The 21,963-nt window shown below is 31.2% G+C and overlaps 2 protein-coding genes across 4 annotated transcripts; both read right to left on the minus strand.

Annotated features, from left to right (window-relative positions):
* Positions 1-10,717: 10,717 nt before the first annotated feature.
* Positions 10,718-14,192, minus strand: LOC145015737 (succinate--CoA ligase [ADP-forming] subunit beta, mitochondrial-like). 3 transcript variants are annotated; one of them, XM_078974208.1, is made up of 13 exons: positions 14,063-14,192; positions 13,782-13,918; positions 13,112-13,222; positions 12,720-12,831; positions 12,558-12,622; positions 12,355-12,432; positions 12,190-12,264; positions 11,959-12,111; positions 11,737-11,871; positions 11,428-11,592; positions 11,223-11,345; positions 11,064-11,135; positions 10,718-10,957 (listed from the first exon to the last, which is right to left on the minus strand). In XM_078974208.1, the coding sequence occupies exons 2-13, from the start codon at positions 13,881-13,883 to the stop codon at positions 10,874-10,876; spliced, it is 1,275 nt and encodes a 424-aa protein (XP_078830334.1). In that variant the 5' UTR covers positions 13,884-13,918; positions 14,063-14,192; the 3' UTR covers positions 10,718-10,873. The 3 variants fall into 3 exon arrangements, with proteins under 3 accessions (XP_078830334.1, XP_078830336.1, XP_078830335.1); XM_078974210.1 differs by having other exon boundaries at positions 13,782-13,910; positions 14,063-14,165; XM_078974209.1 differs by lacking the exon at positions 14,063-14,192 and having other exon boundaries at positions 13,782-14,035.
* Positions 14,193-21,032: 6,840 nt separating this feature from the next.
* Positions 21,033-21,593, minus strand: LOC145015962 (uncharacterized). The gene has a single exon (XM_078974425.1). It carries the CDS (start codon positions 21,591-21,593, stop codon positions 21,033-21,035), a length of 561 nt encoding a protein of 186 aa, XP_078830551.1.
* Positions 21,594-21,963: the final 370 nt, after the last annotated feature.

A 21,963-nucleotide genomic window follows, 5' to 3' on the forward strand; every position in this document is an offset into this window, starting at 1 on the left:
GGCCAAACAAAGTCAGCAACGAAAATCAATAAGAAGAAGAAGAAGAAGCCCCTTCCTTCAATCATTGTCCCTAGAAAGAGAAAGACTTGAACGAATCACCATCACCATTAACAAGAAAGAAGTTTCAAACCCTTACAATCGCTAGATTCCGAACACTTCTTACTTCACTCAGTAAAAACCGCCCAAATTTGCTGCATGGGTTGGGACCGAAGGTCGTCGGAACCTTATTTGGGTCTCGCCGTGGCCATGTCCATTTTGCATTTCAGAAGAACCCCACATCCCAACCTGCTTTCTTGATTGAGCTTCAAACTTCGATCAGTGGTTTGGTGAAAGAAATGGCTTTTGGGCTTGTTAGAATTACTCTCGAGTGTGATAAAGATGATGAAAAGATCAAGAAAGTTGGAAATTCACAAAGGCTCTTGGAAGAGGGTGTTTGGAGGACTTTCTGCAATGGGAAGAAGTGTGGTTTTGCGACTAAAAAGGAATGTGGAGAGAAAGAATGGAGAGTTCTGAAAGCTGTAGAGCCGATCTCCATGGGAGCTGGTGTGTTGCCTGCAGGTGATGAAGAAGATGAAGGTGAGATGATGTACCAAGATCTAAAGACGAAACGAGATCTAAAGGAAAAAATCAGAATGATGAAGATGGGTTTTATGGAGAGAGAGAGAGAGAGAGGGACGGTGGGTAGGGTGTGGGATATATTTTTTTCTTTTTTCTTTATTTTTTAATTAGAATAGTATTAAGATAATTATAAAAAATACAAAAAAGAAAATAAAAGGGCATAATCGTCTTTTCAAAATTTTTTGGACCAAAATCACAGAAATGTTTTGATTTTGGACCTTCCATGCAAGTGAGAAAGTTTTTGGACCCCATCCAAAGTTTTTTGAATACCACAGGGACTAAATTTACAGTTTTGTCTATATATTTGTGAAAATACCTTGTAATATTCATATGTGAATATACTGTGTAATATTCATATGTGAATATCTGTGTAATATTCATAAATGAATATATCATCTAATATTCACAAATGAATATACTATGTAATATTCACATGTGATATACCATGTAATACTATGTAATATTCAGATATGAAAATATTATCTAATATTTATAAGTTAATATATCGTCTAATATTCACAAATAAATATACTATGTAATATTCATAAGTGAATGCATCATCTAATATTTAAATATGAATATACTATGTTTATTATATGCTATATTCATATATGAATGATACTTAAACTGTAAAAAAAATAAAATTAATCATAGTTTTTATTCATAACTGAATAACGAATGTACTGTAGTAAAAATCTGATTCATTTTTATTCACTTATGAATAACGATAGATGAACATATAAAAAAATAAATTTTTTATTTTATCTTAAAACTATTTCAATATAGATGTCTATTTGTAGAGAATAAAAAATCATGAATTTTGGTATATTTAAAATCATTTTTCGATAAAAATAGCTTCTTAAAAATTAAAAAATCGAAAAAACTATGTTTTTGTATAGATTAAGGTAATAATTAGCATAGTTTAAGGAAACATGTTTTGTTCGAAAACACATGTCTATTCCTTTCCCATTTCTGTTGGTACAACGGAGGCTTTTGCGGCAAAAATAAATGAGTGGCTGAAAATGATTCCCCCATTCTCAATTTTTTTTTCTTAATTGAACCCTCCTCTCTCTGTGTCTCTCTCTCTCTCTCTCTTTCTCTCTCTCTCTCTCTCTCTCTCTCTATATATATATATATATATATATATATATATATATATATATATAAGTGAATATGTGGTTGTTATGTACCTAAGCTTAGGTATAGAACCTTTTAAACGACGTAGTTTTAAACAAAACAAATCCAATTTCATTTTATCTTAGTTTTGTTTTAATAGAATACCATTGAATTAAGTTCAATTATGGTATGAAAAAGATCAATTATATATATTTTTATTGCAAATGGTTATTGAGTTTATAAAGAAAATAGAAAACCAATAGTTTTTAACGAATATAACTCAAGTGTTTTGTATTTCAATTGAAAAAATATATCCAATGATTTTGTGAAAAGCTTGATTGAGCTATGACATGTTCTTCTTTTATCTTTTATTCTATTAGTTTTCATTTAGAATTTAGTAGGGTTGATGAAATGGTCACGACTTTTAATATTTTAAGTTGTTAAACATAATGAAGAAAAAAAGATAAATTTGATCGATTTTGTTTTTTAACATCTTATTAGATTAGATTAAGTTGTTAAAAAATTACTTGATATCACATGTATTATTGACTAAAAAATCTCAATGTTCAAAGCTTGAGTAACTTCGTTTATGTCTCGTTTGTTTATATAAACAAGACTAATAAAGCCGATGTATTTATTTCATTAAATTTATTGTCAGGTGAAATTCAAAAAAAAAAATTTATATATTTCGGGTAATACCCGAATTACCCAAACCCGACCCGATACCCGAATTACCCGATTTTAGTTTGGGTATGGTAACGGGTAATTTTTCTAACATGAATAACCCGAATTACCCGTTTAACACCCTTATATATATGGTTAGGTTCATGTAAGACGGCTTCATTTTGAGAGACAGTGAGATGCATTTTTTTATTTAGTTTATTTTATTTTTTATTTTTTTAAGTTAATTCAAGTTCCAAAAATAATATTACTTTTTTTTTTTGGATTTTTTCATTTATTTTACATTTTAAATTTATTTTTTAGCATATGTACAGTGTAATATTCTATTAGAATATTTCACGTGTTTTTAAAATAAAAAACGGGATTCTTTTTTAATTAATTCAAGTTCCGAAAATAATATTTAAAAAAAGAATTTTTAGATTTTTTCATTTATTTTGCATTTTAAAATTATTTTTTAGAATATATCAGTTTAATATTCTATTAGAATATTTTACGTATTTTTCAGAAAAAACGAGATTTTTTTTTAATTTTTTTTAGTTAATTCAAGTTCCAAAAATAATATTTAAAAAAAGAATTTTTGGATTTTTTCATTTATTTTGCATTTTAAAATTATTGTTAGATTTGGTCTCAGGATCTCACAAAATTAGAATGGTCTCAAATGAACCTGAACATATATATATATATATATATATATATATATATATATATATATATATATATATATATATATATATATATATATATATATATATAAAGTTAGGTTCATTTGAGACCACCTATATTTTGTGAGACCACCTATATTTTGTGAGACCGTAAGATGCATTTTTTTATTTTTTTTATTATTTATTATTTTTTTTAACTTTTTTTTGACAAAATTACATAAATGGTCCTCATGGTTGACAAAATCGACCAATTATGGTCCTTATGACAAATTCTTTATTCAGATGGTCCTTGTGGTTTCAAAATCTTGCAAAGACGGTCCTTTTGAGTAACGACGTTAACTTTTTCAGTTAAGTCTTATGTGAAATGACTTATTTGCCCTTCATGCATAAGGATGCTTTATGTAATATGTTTCTACCATAGGGACCATGTATGTAATTTTCACTATTATTTATTATTTTTTTTATTTATTTTAATATATTTAAATTTATTGTTTAATATATATATATATATATATATATATATATATATATATATATATATATATATATATATATATATATATATATGAGTAAATTACACGAATGGTCCCTATGGTTTGGGGTAATTTGCATGTTTGGTCCCTAACTTATTTTTTTAACTCGGAAGGTCCCTACGATTTGTTTTTGTTACGTGCTTGGTCCCTACAGTTTGTTTTTGTTACGCACTTCGTCTCTATCTTACCTAAAACGACTTTTATTTAAATAAGAAAAAATGGTGGGGTAGGTAAGGTAAGGTGAGTGAGGTGGGGTTGGGGGTGTGTTTACTTAAATGAATTAAAATATCAAGGAAAAAATGCTATATTTAGGTAAGACAGGTACCAATCGCGTAACAAAAACAAACAGTAAGGACCTTCCGAGTTAAAAAAATAAGTTAGGGACCAAACACGCAAATTACCCTAAACCATAGGGACCATTCGTGTAATTTACTCTATATATATATATATATATATATATATATATATATATAAAACATTTTTTAACGTTTTGCTCAAATTACTTTTTCTAATATTTTTGATATTTTTTTCAAATAAATTTATTAATGTTTTTTATTTTGACGTTTTATTCGAATATTATTTACTTATTTATTCGAATATTATTTATTTATTTATTTATTTGACTTTATGTTCGAATACATTTTTCAACATATAGTATGTTTATATTTGTTAAAGGATTTCACGGCTATTGTTATTATAATTCGTAACTTAATTCACTTTCAATTATGTTTTCATTGTTTTTTCTTTTATCATGTTATATAATTATTACTTTTTAATTCAAATATTTAACTCTATAAGGTTGTATAATTATTATTTTTGTGAACTAATTTATTAAGATTTTTTATAAAAAAGTATAAAATGTTTGTTAAACGTGAATATGATTAATATAGATTAGCTAGACATAGGCTACGTTGAGACCGCCTCCTAACGTTTCCGAAAACGACCAGGTCATTTCACATTGGATTTAAATGTAATCATTTCGACTTTTTTTTTTTTTTTTTAGCAGTGTTGGTAAAAATCACAATTAGGTCTTGTTTAATCTCAGATTAATCCCTAAGCGCTACCTGGCGGATTAGAGACCCTTGCGTTGTGATTTTTTACAACACTGCTAAAAAAAAAAAAAAAAAAAAAAAAAAAAAAAAAAAAAAACTCGACATAATTACATTTAAATTTAATGTGAAATGACCTGGTCGTTCTCGGCAACGTTGTGAGGCGGTCTCAGCTTAGCCTATGTCTACCTAATCTATATTAATCATATTCACGTTTAACATACATTTTACACTTTTTTATAAAAATATGTTAATAAATTAGTTTACAAAAGTAATAATTATACAACCTTATATAGTTGAAAAATGTATTCGAACATAACGTCAAAAAAATAAATAAATAAATAAATAATATTCGAATGAAACGTCAAAATAAAAAACATTAATAAATTTACTTGAAGAAAATGTCAAAAAGATTAGAAAAAATAATTTGAGCAAAACGTTAAAAAATGTTAGCATGTATATATATATATATATATATGTATATATATATATATATATATATATATATATATATATATATATATATATATATATATATTAAACAATAAATTTAAACAAATCTAAATCCTTAAATATATAATTAAAATAAATAAAAAAAATAATAAATAATAGAGAAAATTACATAAATGGTCCCTATGGTAGAAACATATTACATAAAGCGTCCTTATGCGTGAAGGGCAAATATGTCATTTCACATAGGTCTTAACTGAAAAAGTTAACGCCGTTAGTCAAAATGATCGTTTTTGCAAAATTTTGAAACCACAGGGACCATCTGTGTAAAAAATTCGTCATAAGGACTATAATTGGTTGATTTTGTCAACCATGAGGACCATTTATGTAATTTTGTCCTTTTTTTTAGTTAATTCAAGTTCCGAAAATAATATTTAAAAAAAGAATTTTTGGATTTTTCCATTTATTTTGCATTTTAAAATTATTTTTTAGAATATGTACAGTGTAATATTCTATTACAAACAACTTAAAAACATTTTTTTTTTGAATTTTTGTTCTTAAAAATCATTTTTTTTTGTTTATTATATCTATATAATTAATACTAGTTTATAACCCGTGGACACCACGGATTAGAAAGATAAAAAAAAAATTAATAATTTAATAAATTAGGCAATAGATATTACAAATAAATATTTTGTTGATGTGTTTCATATGTGTAAAATGGAAGAGTGAATTAGTGAAAATTTAATTAATGAGGATCTTAGAATGAAAAGTGGCAAATAATTAATGTGAAGTTTTAATTGATTGACATGTGGTAAATGTGCTACTCTTTTATTAGGTAGGGAGATATGTCAATTTATATAATTTATTAACGGGAGACGGGACTACCAACCCCCGCCACTGCCCCCGAAATTAAAAAGGGGGTTAACCTTGCCCCCGCCTCCATCCCCGATTTTTTTTCAACAAATGCCCCTATACGGGACGGGGCCCCCACGGGATCGAGGTCTCATGGGACTTTTTGACATCCCTAGATGCCATTACTAGGAAGAGAAAGCACATGGAAATAATGAAGATCATACGCCGCTTCCATGGAAATGTAAAGACCTTCCATGACAATAATAAAGAGGAAAGGTGAAAGTGGATCATCTTGCCTAACACCCATTTTGATGTCAAATTCTTTTGTAGGTGACTCACTGACCAAAACAGAGGCTCTACTAGATATAAGACAACCCTTAATCCATCTTCTCCACTTCCAGCCGAAGTCCATTTGCTCCATAACCAAGTCAAGAAATTCCCAACTCAAAGAGTCAAATGTCTTGTCAAAGTCAACTTTAAAGATCAAAGCCTTTTTTGTTTACCTTTTTGGTCCAAGAATGGATTTCATTAAGTAACAACGGCCCGTCCAATATACTTCTACCTTCCATATAAGCCGATTGCTCGGGCCTTATGATTTTATCCAAAACCCTCTTAAGTCGAGTGGCAAGAACTTAGAGAGCACCTTGTACAAACATCCTACAAGGTTGATCGGCCTATAATCTTTCAAGGAGAGCGGGTCACGAGTTTTGGAAATTAAAGAAATAAAAGATGAATTGCATCCCCTTGCCAAAACTCTAGAATTCTCAAAATCTTTCATAAACATGATCACATAATCTTTTATTAAATCCCAATAATAGTTCAAAAACTTGAAGGTGAAACCATCAAGTCCTAGTGGCACCTTCTCATTTCCGCAACACCAAATAGCATCCTTGATTTCATTTTTAGAAAACGGCATAATAAGGGCAAACCTGTCAATATCTAAAATCTTTTTGAACTTGTTGCTGATAGTTTAGGTCTATTATAAGTTGGTTCATCAAATTTTTTGGAAAAGAATTCCCAAACCTCTTTGACTATAGTGGATGAATCCTTAATCCAAGAGCCATTAATATTTAAACCATTAATTCGATTCTTTCTATTATTGTTGTTGACGACACCTTGAAAGAATCTCGAGTTTTCATCGTCGTCCACCTCCTATCTCAGTCTCGACTTTTGCTTCAAATCAAAATCGAATCAATTTCAAGAACCCTTTTCTTCCAAGTTTGCTGACTAGTCCTCTTTGGGGACGATAAAGATTTGTTTTCAGCAATAATCTCATGTATACTGATGACGTGACCTTTATTGGTAAATGGTCGAAAATTAATATCATCAATCTAAATAGATTGCTTCGTTACTTTTTTCTTGCTTCATGGTTGAAGGTGAACTTACATAAGAGTAAAGTTTATAGGATTGGTGTAAATGACTTGGAGGTTGATAGACTTGCTAGTATCTTAAAGTGTGAGCCCGCTTCCTTCCCTTTCACTTATCTTGGGCTCCCGATGGGAGCTAACATGAAACTTTCTAAGCATTAGAACCTTATCCGCGAGAAATTTCGATGTAAGTTACAGTGGCGAACGTAGAAAAATGTACGAGGGGTGCACAATTCTTTTAAGGATTACACTAATAAAAGAACTCATTTCGATGACAATTTCCATCATTAAATCCGTCACTAAAAGGGTTACGCTGATATATTTACATTAAATTTACACTTATTAAGACTTAATTTGACGAATTTCCAATGGATTCGTGATGGATTTGTGATGAATTTTGATGAATTTACATTAAATTTTGCACTTGACGGTAAAATTTGAGGGGTTGTCAGTGCCACCCCGGACACAATGTAGCTCCGCCCTTGGTAAGTTATCTAGTTAGAAAGCAAAATGTCTTTCCTTTGGTGGTCGCTTAACACTTGTTAATTCGGTTCTTAATAGTCTTCCATTGTATTATTTTTCTATTTTTCGAGCGTCGAAAAAAGTTATTAACACCCTTGATGGCATTAGAAGAAGTTTGGGTGGCTTGGGAGGTTGTCACGAAATCGAAGAATATGGGAGGTCTAGACATTGGTTGTCTTGACTCGTCCAAATTTTGCACTTTTTGCAAAATAGTGGTGGCATTTAACAAACGAGTATGAATCCTTTTGGTTTTCATGCATACAAGCGATTCACAATATTAAGCTAATTGATGGGAAGGATATTGCAAAAAAGAGCATAAAAGGTGTGTGGTCCGTTATTTTTAAAATTGACATTGAGTTTGAACAAAGGGGTATCTTGTTGGCTAGCTTATTCAAGAATGTTGTTAGTAAAGGTGATAAAACATTCTTTTGGAAAGATTGTTGGTTGGGTGACAGACTCTTAAAGAGATTTTTTCTAACCTCTATGCGATTGATAGGAATAAGGATTGTTTAGTGGGGGAGAGGATTGTTAGTGAGGATGGAAAATCTCTCTTTATTGTTGGGATTGGTCGAGACATCTTAGAAAGGGGGCATGAGTCCAGACAATTTTATGATTTGACTAACTTGTTGGATGATTTTCAATTTTATGATGGGTGTGACAAGTGGTTGTGGAAGGGCGATGGAAGAAATGGTTTTCCTGTTAAATCTCTTTGTGATCTTATGTCTAACAAACGGTGGTGAAGATTGCTTGAATCCGTCTAAATGGATGAAATGGGTGCCCTTAAAGGTCAATTGTTTTGTTTGGTGATTGTTTAGAAACAAAATTCACACTTCTATGAATCTAATCAAGCGGATTTCCTCCTCTGCATGTCGCTTCTTTCATGTTCATGATGAATGCACAAATCATGTCTTATTCTCCTGTTCTTCTTTTGCTTCGGTCATATGGAGATGGATGGTGGATTGGTCTTCTTATTTTATTTACAGGTGCAACCCTCTTCTTGTGATGAGTTACTAGCTTTACTCAACACGAATGCTGGAAGTAAAAGACTACAAAAGTTGAGGTTGTCAGTTGTCTATACCACCCTTTGGATGATCCGGAAGGCATGCAATGTTATTCTCTTTAGGAACAAAAGGCAGTCGATTATGTTAATTACGGATGATATTAGTATTAACTCCTTTAATTTGATTAAATGTAAATCAAAATGTAGCTCCATTAAATGGGTCGCTTGGAGCTCTTCCTCGATTTTGAATTGTTTCATGTAATTTTCTTGAGCCTCTCGCTTGAGTTATTTCTTTCTTATTAATATATTGTCTGCTGCTCCAAAAAATGTCATGATTAGAATCGGCAAAAATCAATCTAACCCGCTAACCCAACCCAAAATTTGAGGGTTGGGTTGAACCGCTTAACATATTTAATTAAATAGGTTGAGTTAAGTAAAAAATATCAACTCGTTTTCAACCTACAAACTCATTTAACATTAACATGTATTTAATTTAATGCTTATTTGAATATTATCATGTATTAATCAAAGAATTAATTTAAAATTTATAATGTATTATTATTTGTGTTTAAAAAAATGCAATCATAATTCTCATCATTTTTCTTAGCACCCGCAATATTTGCAACTTTTCAAAATCATTTCGAAATTAAACATTTTTAATATTATTTGAACAATTTATATGTATTTTTTAATTAGAATTGTATTTTTATCATATTTTGAAACTTTATTTACATTTGGAACTAATTTGAACGGTATAATCTTTATTTTATTTTTTTATTTTAAATTGGTTATATAGTATGTTGGGTTGGGAACAAGTCAACCTGATGAAAACCATACATCTAAAAGGTTGGGTTATATTGGATATATCAACTCATTTAAATAAATATGTCAACCCAATTATTAAATGGGCTGAATCCGAACCTAATCCAGATATTGCCAACTCTAGTCATGATGGAACTTATAAGAGCAAACATTCTTTATAGTTATTATCCTAACAAATATAATTTTTTTGCAGATTGTCTCATAGTTATTAAGATCTTGATCTTGATTTTAAGATCCCACAAATAGAAAACAATATTGATTGCATTAGGATTGCTAAGGCCAGACTAGGATTGTAAGATCTTACAGATCTGATGCAATCTCTTTGGTCTTTATTTTAGTTAAGACTTGAGTCTTGTAAACCTTATGAAATTCATCATTCCTATTACAAAAATCTAAAACAGAGCTTACAAAATTATTCATTAAGGTTTAGATTAGGCCTCCAAAATATTTTCATCCAACTTTCGAAATCAAACATTACAAGTAGCAGCAAGTCTGATTGAGCATCACATCCATTCATCTTAAAAGTAGGCAAAACATCATAATACACATGTTAGTCTTTTGGTGATCTTATGATTTTAACTATAGACGATCACGATCACTGGATCGTGTTTTTTCTTTTTTCTGCTTTTGGATGTTTTCCATCTTGTGGTTTGCTACTTTGCATATACAAGTACTGCTTAAGATAAGAAGTTAAATTCAGTCGCACTACCAATATCTTAATCAACATCAAATTATAATACATGTTACACCAACAAAACCTATGTGAGTAGATTTAGAGAATCAACATCAAATTATAATAGATGCTACACCAACAAAACCTTTTGTGAGTAGATTTAGAGAGTGGTAATTTTGGTTGGATGTTCCAATCCCAATCTAATTCTAGTTGAGAAATTTGAATCGTCTGTCATCGTACATAAAACATTTTCTTTCAAGTAAAGATTCAACCCATATTAACTTATCTCTTAGTAAATTTACATTAAGCCACGAGATTAATTTTAATTCATTACCGAGTAAATTATTCGACTAATTATCTAACCAAATATTAAATCAGAATTTCTTTTGTATTTATTCCCGGAAAATGAGGTAAAACAACCGACCTCCACCCATATCAGAACAAAATGATGATCAAAATACTAGTTCTTGGTTTAAATACCACAAAAAATAAAAATAAAAAATCAGAAAAAGTGGAAAATACATTTTATGCAGATGATTTGAGTGCTTTAACTGCTTTCTCAGCCGCATCATCCAAATCTTCCGCTGTAATCAGTGCCATCCCACTCTCCTGTGTAATCAACCAATCAATCAATCAACATCATCTCTCTAATTTTTTCTTTTCTTTTTAATATGAATAAGTCAAATGTAGATTACAAAAAAATGATGAATTTTACCTTGAGAATCCTCTTTCCTTGGTCAACGTTTGTACCTTCAAGACGAACTACCACAGGCACTTTCAACGCAACCTGTAAACAGAACACTCATTTCTCAAATCCTTCTAAACGGATACATACATATAAATGTTGCATAAATATTTTAAATAGAAATCCCACATGTTTAGCAGCATTAACAATCCCACTAGCAATGACATCACATTTCATTATCCCTCCAAAAATATTAACCAAAATTGCTTTCACTTTCTCATCTGAAGTCAAGATCTTGAATGCCTCCACAACCTGATTAACGCAAATATCAGAATACATATTTCAAAAAAAAAAAAATAAAAAAAAAATAGAGTTGAGTTGAAGTGGGCCCCACCTGTCCCTCTGAAGCATTTCCACCAACATCCAAAAAGTTAGCGGGAGTTCCTCCATGTAACTTTATGATGTCCATGGTGGCCATTGCCAATCCTGCACCATTCACCATACATCCAATTTCACCATCCAATCCGATGTAATTTAAATCTGCTTTCGCAGCTGCCACCTGTCATGTGTTGTTTAAAAACAAACAACTCATTACTTGAGAAATAACTTATAGCCAAACTGCAACAAATTGAAAAATAACACACCATACTTTACTCTTTTTATCAATATAAGCAATGAACCTATAATCACATTTCTGTTATACCTCACGAGGATCCTCTTGTGTTGGATCACGAAGAGCAAATATTTCTTTCTGACGATATGCAGCATTATCATCAAAATTTAACTTAGCATCAGCAGCAACCAATTTGTTATCAGAAGTCTCAGCAATGGGATTAATCTGAAGGGTAAAGGAACAAACAACTTCAACTTAAAAGTTAAAATAAAAGTGAAAAGCTATAAACTTGTGTGTAAAGTTAAAGCTGACCTCCAACTGAGTGCAATCGGATTCACGGAAAAGGTTATACAATTTTTTCACTTGTTCAATTGAAGCATTTCTGTCAGCTACTTTAGGAGCAAGACCATCTACAACTTTGGCAGCATCTTCATCTGTAATTCCTTTGAAAACATCAATAGGAACCTGCAAATAAAGTGTGAAATACTTTTCTATTCCTGGACTTTTTTGCCCATATTATAAAGAAAGGCAGGCATACCTTACCTTTATAATCATGTCAGGGAATTTCTCTGCAAGGTCTTCAATGCTGGTTCCTCCCTCTCTGCATGCAATTATAAGCTGAACAACAAGGACTCATTCATTAAGCACCAATAACAGAAGATGTGTTGAAAGAAACCTTAATACTATATTAAAAAAAAACAAGCTTACAGGACCAGCGGTTGTACGATCAAGAGTGATTGCAAAGTACATCTCATTCACAAGTGACATCTTTTCACACAAGTAAACCTGCATAGGTTCAAGGGTATGTTGATATTTAGGTTCAAATGTAAAAGAGATCTTGAAAAGTTGTAAAAAGTAAAAGCAACCAATGATCAGAATAAGATATGAAGGAGAATAAGAGTGATGTCAACCTTGCTGACAACTTTGCCTTGAGGGCCAGTTTGTTTAGTAACAAGAGTCTGTCCAAGCATCTTCCCTACAACAACATCAAATTATCATTTTTTCGAAATCAATTAAGGGTCAAAAAAAAAATTAAAAATCATAATGAAAGCGAGTAGAAAAGAATTTCATACCAGCAATCTCTTCAGCCTGTTCAGTTTTGACAATGTGAACTCCACCCTGAAGACCACTTGTGAACTTCCCCAGGCCCCTTCCACCAGCAAGAATTTGGCTCTTCACCACCAACTGGACCAAAAGAAACCAGTGCAAAATGTTTACATGTCAACTAATGAACATTCAAGTACAAAAATGTAGTAGATTACAACTTCTAGAGTCTAGACTACAACCTTCTGACAAGTTGGAAGTAAGGTGAAGAAATAAATATTAAGAAAACCACAACCCACATGTTTCAACCATTATGGCTTATTACATCACTTGTTGGCATTTAAAAGGCACCAGTCTTGGTCATGGTTTTACTTCTCATGAATAATTCAAGCAGAAAAAAAATAAGTCTACATTTAATTACCTCCTTTTCATTTGGAAAAGTTGTTTGTATAGCCTTTCTGACCTCCTCAACAGAGGAAACAGCAACACCTTTTGGAACATTAATACCAAACTTGCCCATCAATTCCGCTCCCTGATGCAAGAACTGATGTGAGTAAGTAACTACAGATAAAACATAGCACGTAAAAGGCAGATAACATTTGTAAACTGATGCCATGATGTGTACTAATCTAGGAGAACAAATGCCATGTAGACATCCAAGTCTAGAAAAACAGTAGACGTCAAATCAAAGCTAATATCACTATGATTCGGTAACTTATAACAGTCCAACTTATGACAAATTTTAGCAGAATTGGAGACAAAAGTTTAATCTCTACCATGGAATATAATTAATTTCTAAAAACAATGCTTAATTCAAGCATATCAAAGTCAAACACATGTATCACTTCGTGTTCTTATTCTTTTCATATACTTGCTATCTAGCAGATAGGCATATATCTCATATTCAGAAACAATAGTTAACTGGAGCATATCAAACTCGAAATCCCTACATCTCTTTGTGTTCTTATTTTTTTTCTTTCGTCGTACAACAGATGCAGTTATAACAAAACAGGACAGTTGATCACAAATATACGCTACACTAATAAAAACCAAAAGGATATAACTATAAGCGAAGAACAGAGGAACGGGACCTGATATTCATGGATATTGAGACGGCGGAGCTGCTGTTGTTGCCATTTTCCCGCAACCTTCAGCGATTCAGATGCGAGCTTGTTGAACAATCCTCTCACCATTTTTCTGTTGGTTGAGTTCAACAAGATCTAGTACGCTAGTACGGAGAATAAACAGTTATATAGAGAATAGATCGAATCGAGATGATTATAAAACCGAAATCAGAAGCCCTAATATTGAGAAGAAAAAAAAAAAAAAGGAGAAATGAAAGAGGTGAAACGGAGGCGGGGAGACGACTGACCTGTACACCGGAAATAGGAATGGAAACAGAAACAAGCCCTTGTTAACCTTCCGTTAACCGCGTAGAATAAAACGCAACGTTGGCCCTATTCGATATTCATATCTTCGTTGCTATGTTCTAATTCAACTATTGAAACCGGGTTAATGGTTTCTTACCGTAATAATTTTTTTTTACTCACGGTTATATATATATTTTTTTACCTCATAACTCCTCAAAATTTAATTTGTTTGTTTAAAAATCAAAATAAAATTTTCGTTTACATCATATCTCATACATTTGGTCAGGTCGTTTTCCTCTTGTTACCTATCCAACAAACATGGAGGTGCATTATATCGTTGTGATTGTGATTTACCATTGGTGGATCCATGATTTTGATATGTTGAGGGTATATGAAAAAAATTATCAATCAGGTCAATACGGTTTTAAATACAGATTATAAAGTTGCATTAACAAAAAAAAAAATGTTCAAACTCATAATATAATTGTCATCTATGACTTGTATGTCTTCTTGGAAACGATCAACTACAACATCATTTGTAATTTTTGCTAATTCTTCTTTTTCAATGACAGAAATCAAAGAAGCACTCAAAAATCAAGATCCGATTTCTCAAATCCAATTTAGCAAATTTCATAATTAAAATACATCTTATATTTGTAGTCATTGTAAAGGCAAAACCAATACCAACTTTTCTAGCCAATACACCAAGTAATAAGAAATATATTTTCTTGTTTCCGTCATGACTCTGCAAAAGATGGATGATTCCACTGAAATTAGAAAACCGATCATGTTCTTTAACAAACATCATAATAAAAATCAAGGTGTTGTGCAATATTCATTCTTTTCCCCTCCGTAAAATCATGATTCAACGCATCAAATTAATAAATTGAGTAACACAAGTTCAAAGCCGCCATATTATTAAATAATTTGTTGTTTATCTTGCAATGATCACAAAACTCTTGCACCATGTTCTCGGAGTTTTTTTAGGAAAGAAAGGAATGGTAACTTTCTTTCCTTCCTTCTCCTTCCCTTCTCTTTCCCTCTCAATCATCCAAAAAATAAGAAAAAAATAAAACTTAAAAAATAAGATCAATCACTATATTCTCGTCACACAAAAAATAACATGTAAACTTGTACATAAGACCCATGTACACTTTATTGTTGATACATAAACATACCTTAATTATTATTTATTGTATGTTATCATAAGCACTAAACATTAAAAAGGAAATTTTAACTTTATACATCCTCTAGACATCTACATGTGTTAAAGACATTTTTATATATGATTTATAAGGTTTTTAATTCATTTCTATTGCATTATATGCATATCATATCACTTTCTTAAATATGTGTTGTGGTGGAACACAATCTATTTTGAGATATTTTTGGTTGTTTTGTAGGTTTAGAGCGATTGTAAGGATAACCGAGGACCTTGGGACATTAAGATCAATAAAAGAATCTAATGAAATAATTTTGGATATTGAGTCTGAAATTAGAAGTGATGGATAGAAGCTCGTACACTTACATGACCAATATTTGTATAATTCGTTGACCATACCTGATATTCCAATGACGAGGACAAAACTTTGTTTTGAGTGTGTGACCATTTATATATATATATATATATATATATATATATATATATATATATATATATATATATATATATATTGTTTTAGTCATGTGGTTTTGTTTGCGATTTATACGTATGTTAGATTTTGATAGGTTGTATTTTGATTATCATTGCAAATAGTTAATTTGGCAAGCCAAATAAAAGGCGGAACTCTAGAAAAGTTATTCGTTTGGTTTAAAAAATTGGTTAAAAAAACAAAACAAACAACATAATTGAACCAATAGATTGTGGATGCAAATACAAAAAGTTCAAGAAAAGTAGTACAAAATAGAAGCAATTGATTGAGTAGCATTTGAAAGTAATTTTCTTAGTTTGATCAAAAACATGCAAGTGTTATCTTAGTTAGCATCCATAAGAGCAAGACTTTGTCATTGGGTATAGCCTCATACCACCAAATCTAATGGATAAAGAAGCAAGTTGTCACTGAATGTGTCCCAAATGAGAACCTCAACAAACAATCATACCCTCAACTAAACCACGTAATCCTTTGTTAAAAAACAATGTTGACCCCTCCGGGTATACGGGTTAGCACGTCTTCAAGCCAAAGAATAGTTCTCATGTAATATCAAAGAAAAAAAAAACTTACTCTAGGGGTCACATAACTATGAAATAATGCACACATTATCAACAACATTATCAACTATCTTCATGTCTAACTCGCTAATATAACTTGCATGTTTATTACCCCTTCCTAAGCTTCACCCCCCAATTATGGCCTTCCGTTGTCTATAGGAAATAACCCTTCACGGAGCTTCTTACCACCACATGATGGTCAAATTATGTAACATCTCAAAATCTCACGCTAATTTTTTCATTTTCAATATAATAAAACATCCATTTTTAATACAATTACATTCAAGTCAAGCCATTTGTTCATAAAACATCATTCAGGAATCAGAGTTAAAGAAACCAATGCGGGAACTCAAATCATAAATATGTTGATGTGTGTGTACAGTCCCGCCTTCGCAATCTAATAAGTATATGCATAAATATTTAATCCACAACTGTAAGTGTAAAGCTTAGTGAGTTCCCTAAAATATCGCATACATCACAACATAATAATTAACTAAGGGTTATCAACAACGTTGGGGACTATAAGTGGTCCTAATGGACTAACAGCACGCCCCATGGATTAACAACACACCTCACGAGTATCAGCAACCTTGATCAACAATCCTATGGACTCACATCAATCCAGGAGTTATCAGCAACTCAGTTCACATATAACACAAATCAACAATTAAGATCCAACTAGTCAACATGCATATACTACTACACAGGCAAGTATAGTTAGAAGACTCACCTTAATCTTGAAGACAAGATAAACCACCCACTCGAGCCGACGATATCAAGCCTCCTCTTGCTAAAAATATCCATAATAAAACCCTAATTACCAATTAAGGAAATGACTAGACCATGAAAGTTCTAGGCTCACAATTAAACCTACTTTGGGCAAAAGACCATTTTTTCCTTCCCACACTAAGTCCCAACATGGTTGATCAAAAGTCAAACTGGTCAAAAGGTCAATGTTCAGCCCTCAGTTAACTTACGCTTAACGTATCTAATATATGCCCAACGTAGAGCTAAGCTCATATTACATAAGTCTACACCTAGTGTAGAGCTACAACCAACGTATAGAGGCTATGCCAAACGTAGAGCCCCTGATCCCAAAAACTTCTATTAAGCTCTTAATACAGCAAGTCAACCTCTTAAACTCCTAGATTTGATCTAAATAAATGTCTTAATGGATAAAGTCTCTGACTTCATCCCTTTACACGACCAAGATGAACACACAACCAAAATCTAAGTCTATATTGCCACCTTTTGCTCAAGAACTCATGTATGGATGGATAAGAGGACCTAAGCTCTCATTTTTATGACTCTATAACCTTAAAAACATCAGAAGGAGGCATTCAAATGGTCTGGAGTAATCCATACTCACAAGGACCAAGATTATGGGGATAAAAGCATGAAACTCATAACCATATTAGATATAACATGTATAAGCATCAAGATAAAAGTTTTATACCTTCCAGAGATATATGTTGGCTTGCAAACTCCAAATCTACACACCTTGAAGCTTCTCAATTGATTCTACAAGAACTTTCTTCCTTCAAGGAGCACACATAACTCTCCAAAAGCTACAAAACTCACAATCGGTGGCTAGGGTTTCAAAGGAGCAATATGAGGTGATGGAGGCTGGTCATGGGAAGGTTTCCAAGAAGTTAAACCCCTTAAATATTGATCAAAACCTTAGGGTTAGGGTTAGGGTTTTGGTCTGCAGCGGCTACGCCCCGTGTAGCATAACCTAAGCCCTACATAGGTTATTAAACTCGGGTCCAAAATTTAGCGCCTATGCCCATCGTAGCTTTCCTATGCCCAACATAGGACAAAATCCCCAACTTCCAATTCAACTTTAATCAACTATAACTTCTTCGTCTCAACTCGGTTTTCAGTGTTCTTTATATGCATAGAAAGGTATTGTCGAGACCCTCAATTCTATCTAGTTACTTTTGCCTTAACAAATGTCGAACTAAAACCATAATCCATGCAAGAAGCTCGACATATAACTTTTCCTATTTTACTCTGTGATTTCGGTACACAAATTAAGGGCTTAGATCTCGTAACAAATATTATCAACATTCAATAACTTTACTTCCTCAAAGCCTAAAACCTTTACATGATCGAATTACAGTCCACAAACCCTAAATTCAGAAATGTCCCAAACCAGTGTGCTACAAAATAACTCAGTTTTCTTGATATTCAATTCAATACTCAATCCTCTACTACCTCCTGAGAATGTCTAGCACTCTGGCGACCTCCTTTGAATCCAATACATATTTAAAATGCCAATTTTATGGAACAAAGAGAAATGAAATCCCATAATAACCACGACATCTATATAAAAGTTACAAACTAATTATCTTAATTTCATAATTTACATAAAATGACACATTGATATTAGCCATAGATTTGAAAATTTAAACGGATGTGATATGTTATTGCGATTTCAACCTTTTTTATGCTCTCAAATCAACTTACTCTCTCTCTCTCTCACTCTCTCTCTCTCTCTCTCTATATATATATATATATATATATATATATATATATATATATATATATATATATATATATATATATATATATATATATATATATATATATATATATATAGGAGGGTTCAATTGAGAAAAAAAAAGGTTGAGAATTGGGGAATCATTCTCAGCCACACATTTATTTTGCAGCAAAACATTTAGGCATACCGTCGGAAATGGATAACGGATAAACATGTGTCTTCCAACCAAACATGTTTCTTTAAACTATGGTAATCATTACCTTAATATACACAAAAACATATATATATATATATATATATATATATATATATATATATATATATATATATATATATATTAGAAAGTCATTGTTATCGAAAAATTATTTTAAATTTAGCAAAATTCATAATTTTTTTATTCTCTATAAATAGACATTCATATTGATATACTTTTAAGATAAAATATTTTTTTTAGAGTTTCAGCTCTTGTTATTCATAAGTGAATAAAAAAATTTATCAGATTTTTATTACATTATATTCGTTATTCACTTACGAATAAAACGTATGCGTAACTTTCTTTACAGCTTAAGTATCGTTCATATATGAATATGACAAGCAATAAAGTTTTCTTACTTAAAATATATTTTTTTACATCATCTTTCATCATATATTATATTTATATATGAATAAAACGTGTGTTAGTTGTCGTCATATTTTATATTCATATATATAAAAAAAACATTTATCAGATTTTTATTACAGTTAATTTGTTATTCATATATGAATAAGTAGTATAAATGATACTTAAACTGTAAAAAAAATAATTATATATTTTTATTCATAAGTGAATAATAAATGTACTGTAGCAAAAATCTGATGCATTTTTATTCACTTATAAATAACGATAGCTAAAAATATAAAAAAAAAATATTTTATCATAAAAGTATATCAATATAGATGTCTATTTGTAGAGAATAAAATATCATGAATTTTGGTATATTTAAAATCTTTTTTCGATATAAATAGCTTCATAAAAATTTAAAAAAAAAAAAAAAAAAAAACTATGTTTTTGTATATATTAAGGTAATGATTAGCATAGTTTAAGGAAACATGTTTTGTTGGAAACACATGTATATTCCTTATATATATATATATATATATATATATATATATATATATATATATATATATATATATATATATATATATATATATATATATATATATATAGAGAGAGAGAGAGAGAGAGAGAGAGATAGGTTCAAATATGGATTGACATCTATTGTGCAGATGTGTGGACAGTGTTATTCTATTAGAATGACAAAGAAAATATGTTGTTTGATAATATGAATATGTTAATCTTAGATAACTATTGTCATTATCAAACATTCTCACTAGTTAGTTTGTATCAAATAATCCTTATTATACTAAAAAGTTTGACGATACTAAAATAACCAACATATCATTATCTATTAAAGTTACTTGTGATCATTTATATCCATCTCATGAAATCACCATCAAACCCTAATTATTAGTTTTTCAATGTGATTATCTTATTATTATAATTTATATTCAATGTTATAAGAATCGGGTTCTAATGTTTGATTCACTTATCTATTTTTTCTTATGATTATCTTATTATTTATTTACATAATCAGTTTGATAAGCAACAAAATCGATTATCAAGAGATATAATAAAATCAATTATACAACATTCTTTTACTTATTACGCTTATTTTAATTTCTTAAATAATCAAAAGTTTCTAAGCACTTGGACACTACCAAAATGACTTTAAAAAACACATCAATATCCTACAACTTTTATTATAGTTTAGAACTTGATTCTAATTATTCAACATAACATATTAATTTGCAAAATGCACATGCGAAACACCCCATTCTTTAGGTGTGCGTTTCAAAAGCGACAACTTGCATGTTATGATTTAAACTGGAAATAAATAAATTTCATATATTTGTTTAACCTATTGTCTCTTATATTTAGGATCAAGCAATTATTCCATACCTGCAACAAAACTAATTATGAAACATGCGATTATGCATATAAACATTATCCATATGCAACATGTTTTATCTATTACATGCTTCTGAGTTCTGATTATTCACTATTCAGTATCGAATAATCACCTGCAAAACCTCAAGGTCTAAACATCATCTTATAGATGTTCTTGCTTTCTAAATATAACATCTTTTATATATACGTAAATATTTTAATTTATCGAAAACTTAAATTAAATCCCTTACGAATGATGATTTAAACTCATTATAGATGCAAGAAACGAGCAAGCTGTGATGGGTTAACAATGCCCGGTATGTGGACCCCATCTTTTAGCAGCTGGGACACGTCGGCGTACCTTTGATTCTTGACCAGCTGCGGCTCGTGAATACGTTTCTTCTCGCTTGGCTTTGGCTTCAGCTTCGGCTTCAGCTCAACAGCCTTTCCCCTTTCCCGATTAAGAGAACCAGAACTCGGCTGTATCGTTGTCTTAGAACCGGCTGAACTGGCCGCCGGAGAAGCTGGTGGAGCCGGAGTATATAATTGGCCGAATAATGTGCCTTTGTGGAGGTACTCATGAGCCAAGTATCCAGCTAGGAGTATGTTATTATTGCCCGGCGCCTGAGCCGGAGAAGATACAGAGGGTTTGGATGATGGTTTAATTGGGGCCGTGGATCGAGGAGCAACAGTTTTCGGCTTGGCTAGCTTTGGTGGTGGCGGTGGTGGTGGTCTTATCGGCCTTGACGGCTTAAGAAAGTCAAACGTTTCATCTCTCACTTTTCGCTTATGTGGCACCATTGGCGGCAATTGTCTACGTGAGTGGTCCATTGTACCTTGCATGAGGATCCACCAGGTCAGCACATAAAAACTCCAAAATTTCCAGAAATTCCACTCAACAAGAATCCAAATCTTCCAGCAATATCCCCAAGTGAGGACCGAGGAGACAGGGGTAGCATGGTAATTACAACCATAAATTTTCAAGAAAATAATATAAATATAAATATTAAAAAAAAAAAAAAAAAAAAAAAAAACTGTTATCGTTTAAGAGAGAGAAAGAGAGAAGGCAAGAGAGGAAAAAAAAAAATAAGAGGCATGGGAGCGAGAATGGATGGCGTGTGGTTTATATAGGGAGAGATTTAGCAAACTGCCCCTCGAATCTATAAGAATTACAGTCAAAAGCGGAGGATATTTAAAAAGA

Source organism: Lactuca saligna, chromosome 9, assembly GCF_052625555.1.
Source record: "Lactuca saligna cultivar CGN05327 chromosome 9, ASM5262555v1, whole genome shotgun sequence".
In the NCBI taxonomy this organism is placed as follows: domain Eukaryota; kingdom Viridiplantae; phylum Streptophyta; class Magnoliopsida; order Asterales; family Asteraceae; genus Lactuca; species Lactuca saligna.

Bases quoted from the DNA above. Each gene is read 5' to 3' on its own strand.
- LOC145015737 (XM_078974208.1), bottom strand. From the start codon at position 13,883: ATGGTGAGAGGATTGTTCAACAAGCTCGCATCTGAATCGCTGAAGGTT. The intron at 12,832-13,111 runs GTAATTAAATGT...CTTTTGGTCCAG, and splicing joins CTTTTCCAAATGAAAAGGAG to TTGGTGGTGAAGAGCCAAAT. The intron at 12,112-12,189 runs GTAAGGTATGCC...CTTTATTTGCAG, and splicing joins TCCCTGACATGATTATAAAG to GTTCCTATTGATGTTTTCAA.
- LOC145015962 (XM_078974425.1), bottom strand. From the start codon at position 21,593: ATGGACCACTCACGTAGACAATTGCCGCCAATGGTGCCACATAAGCGA.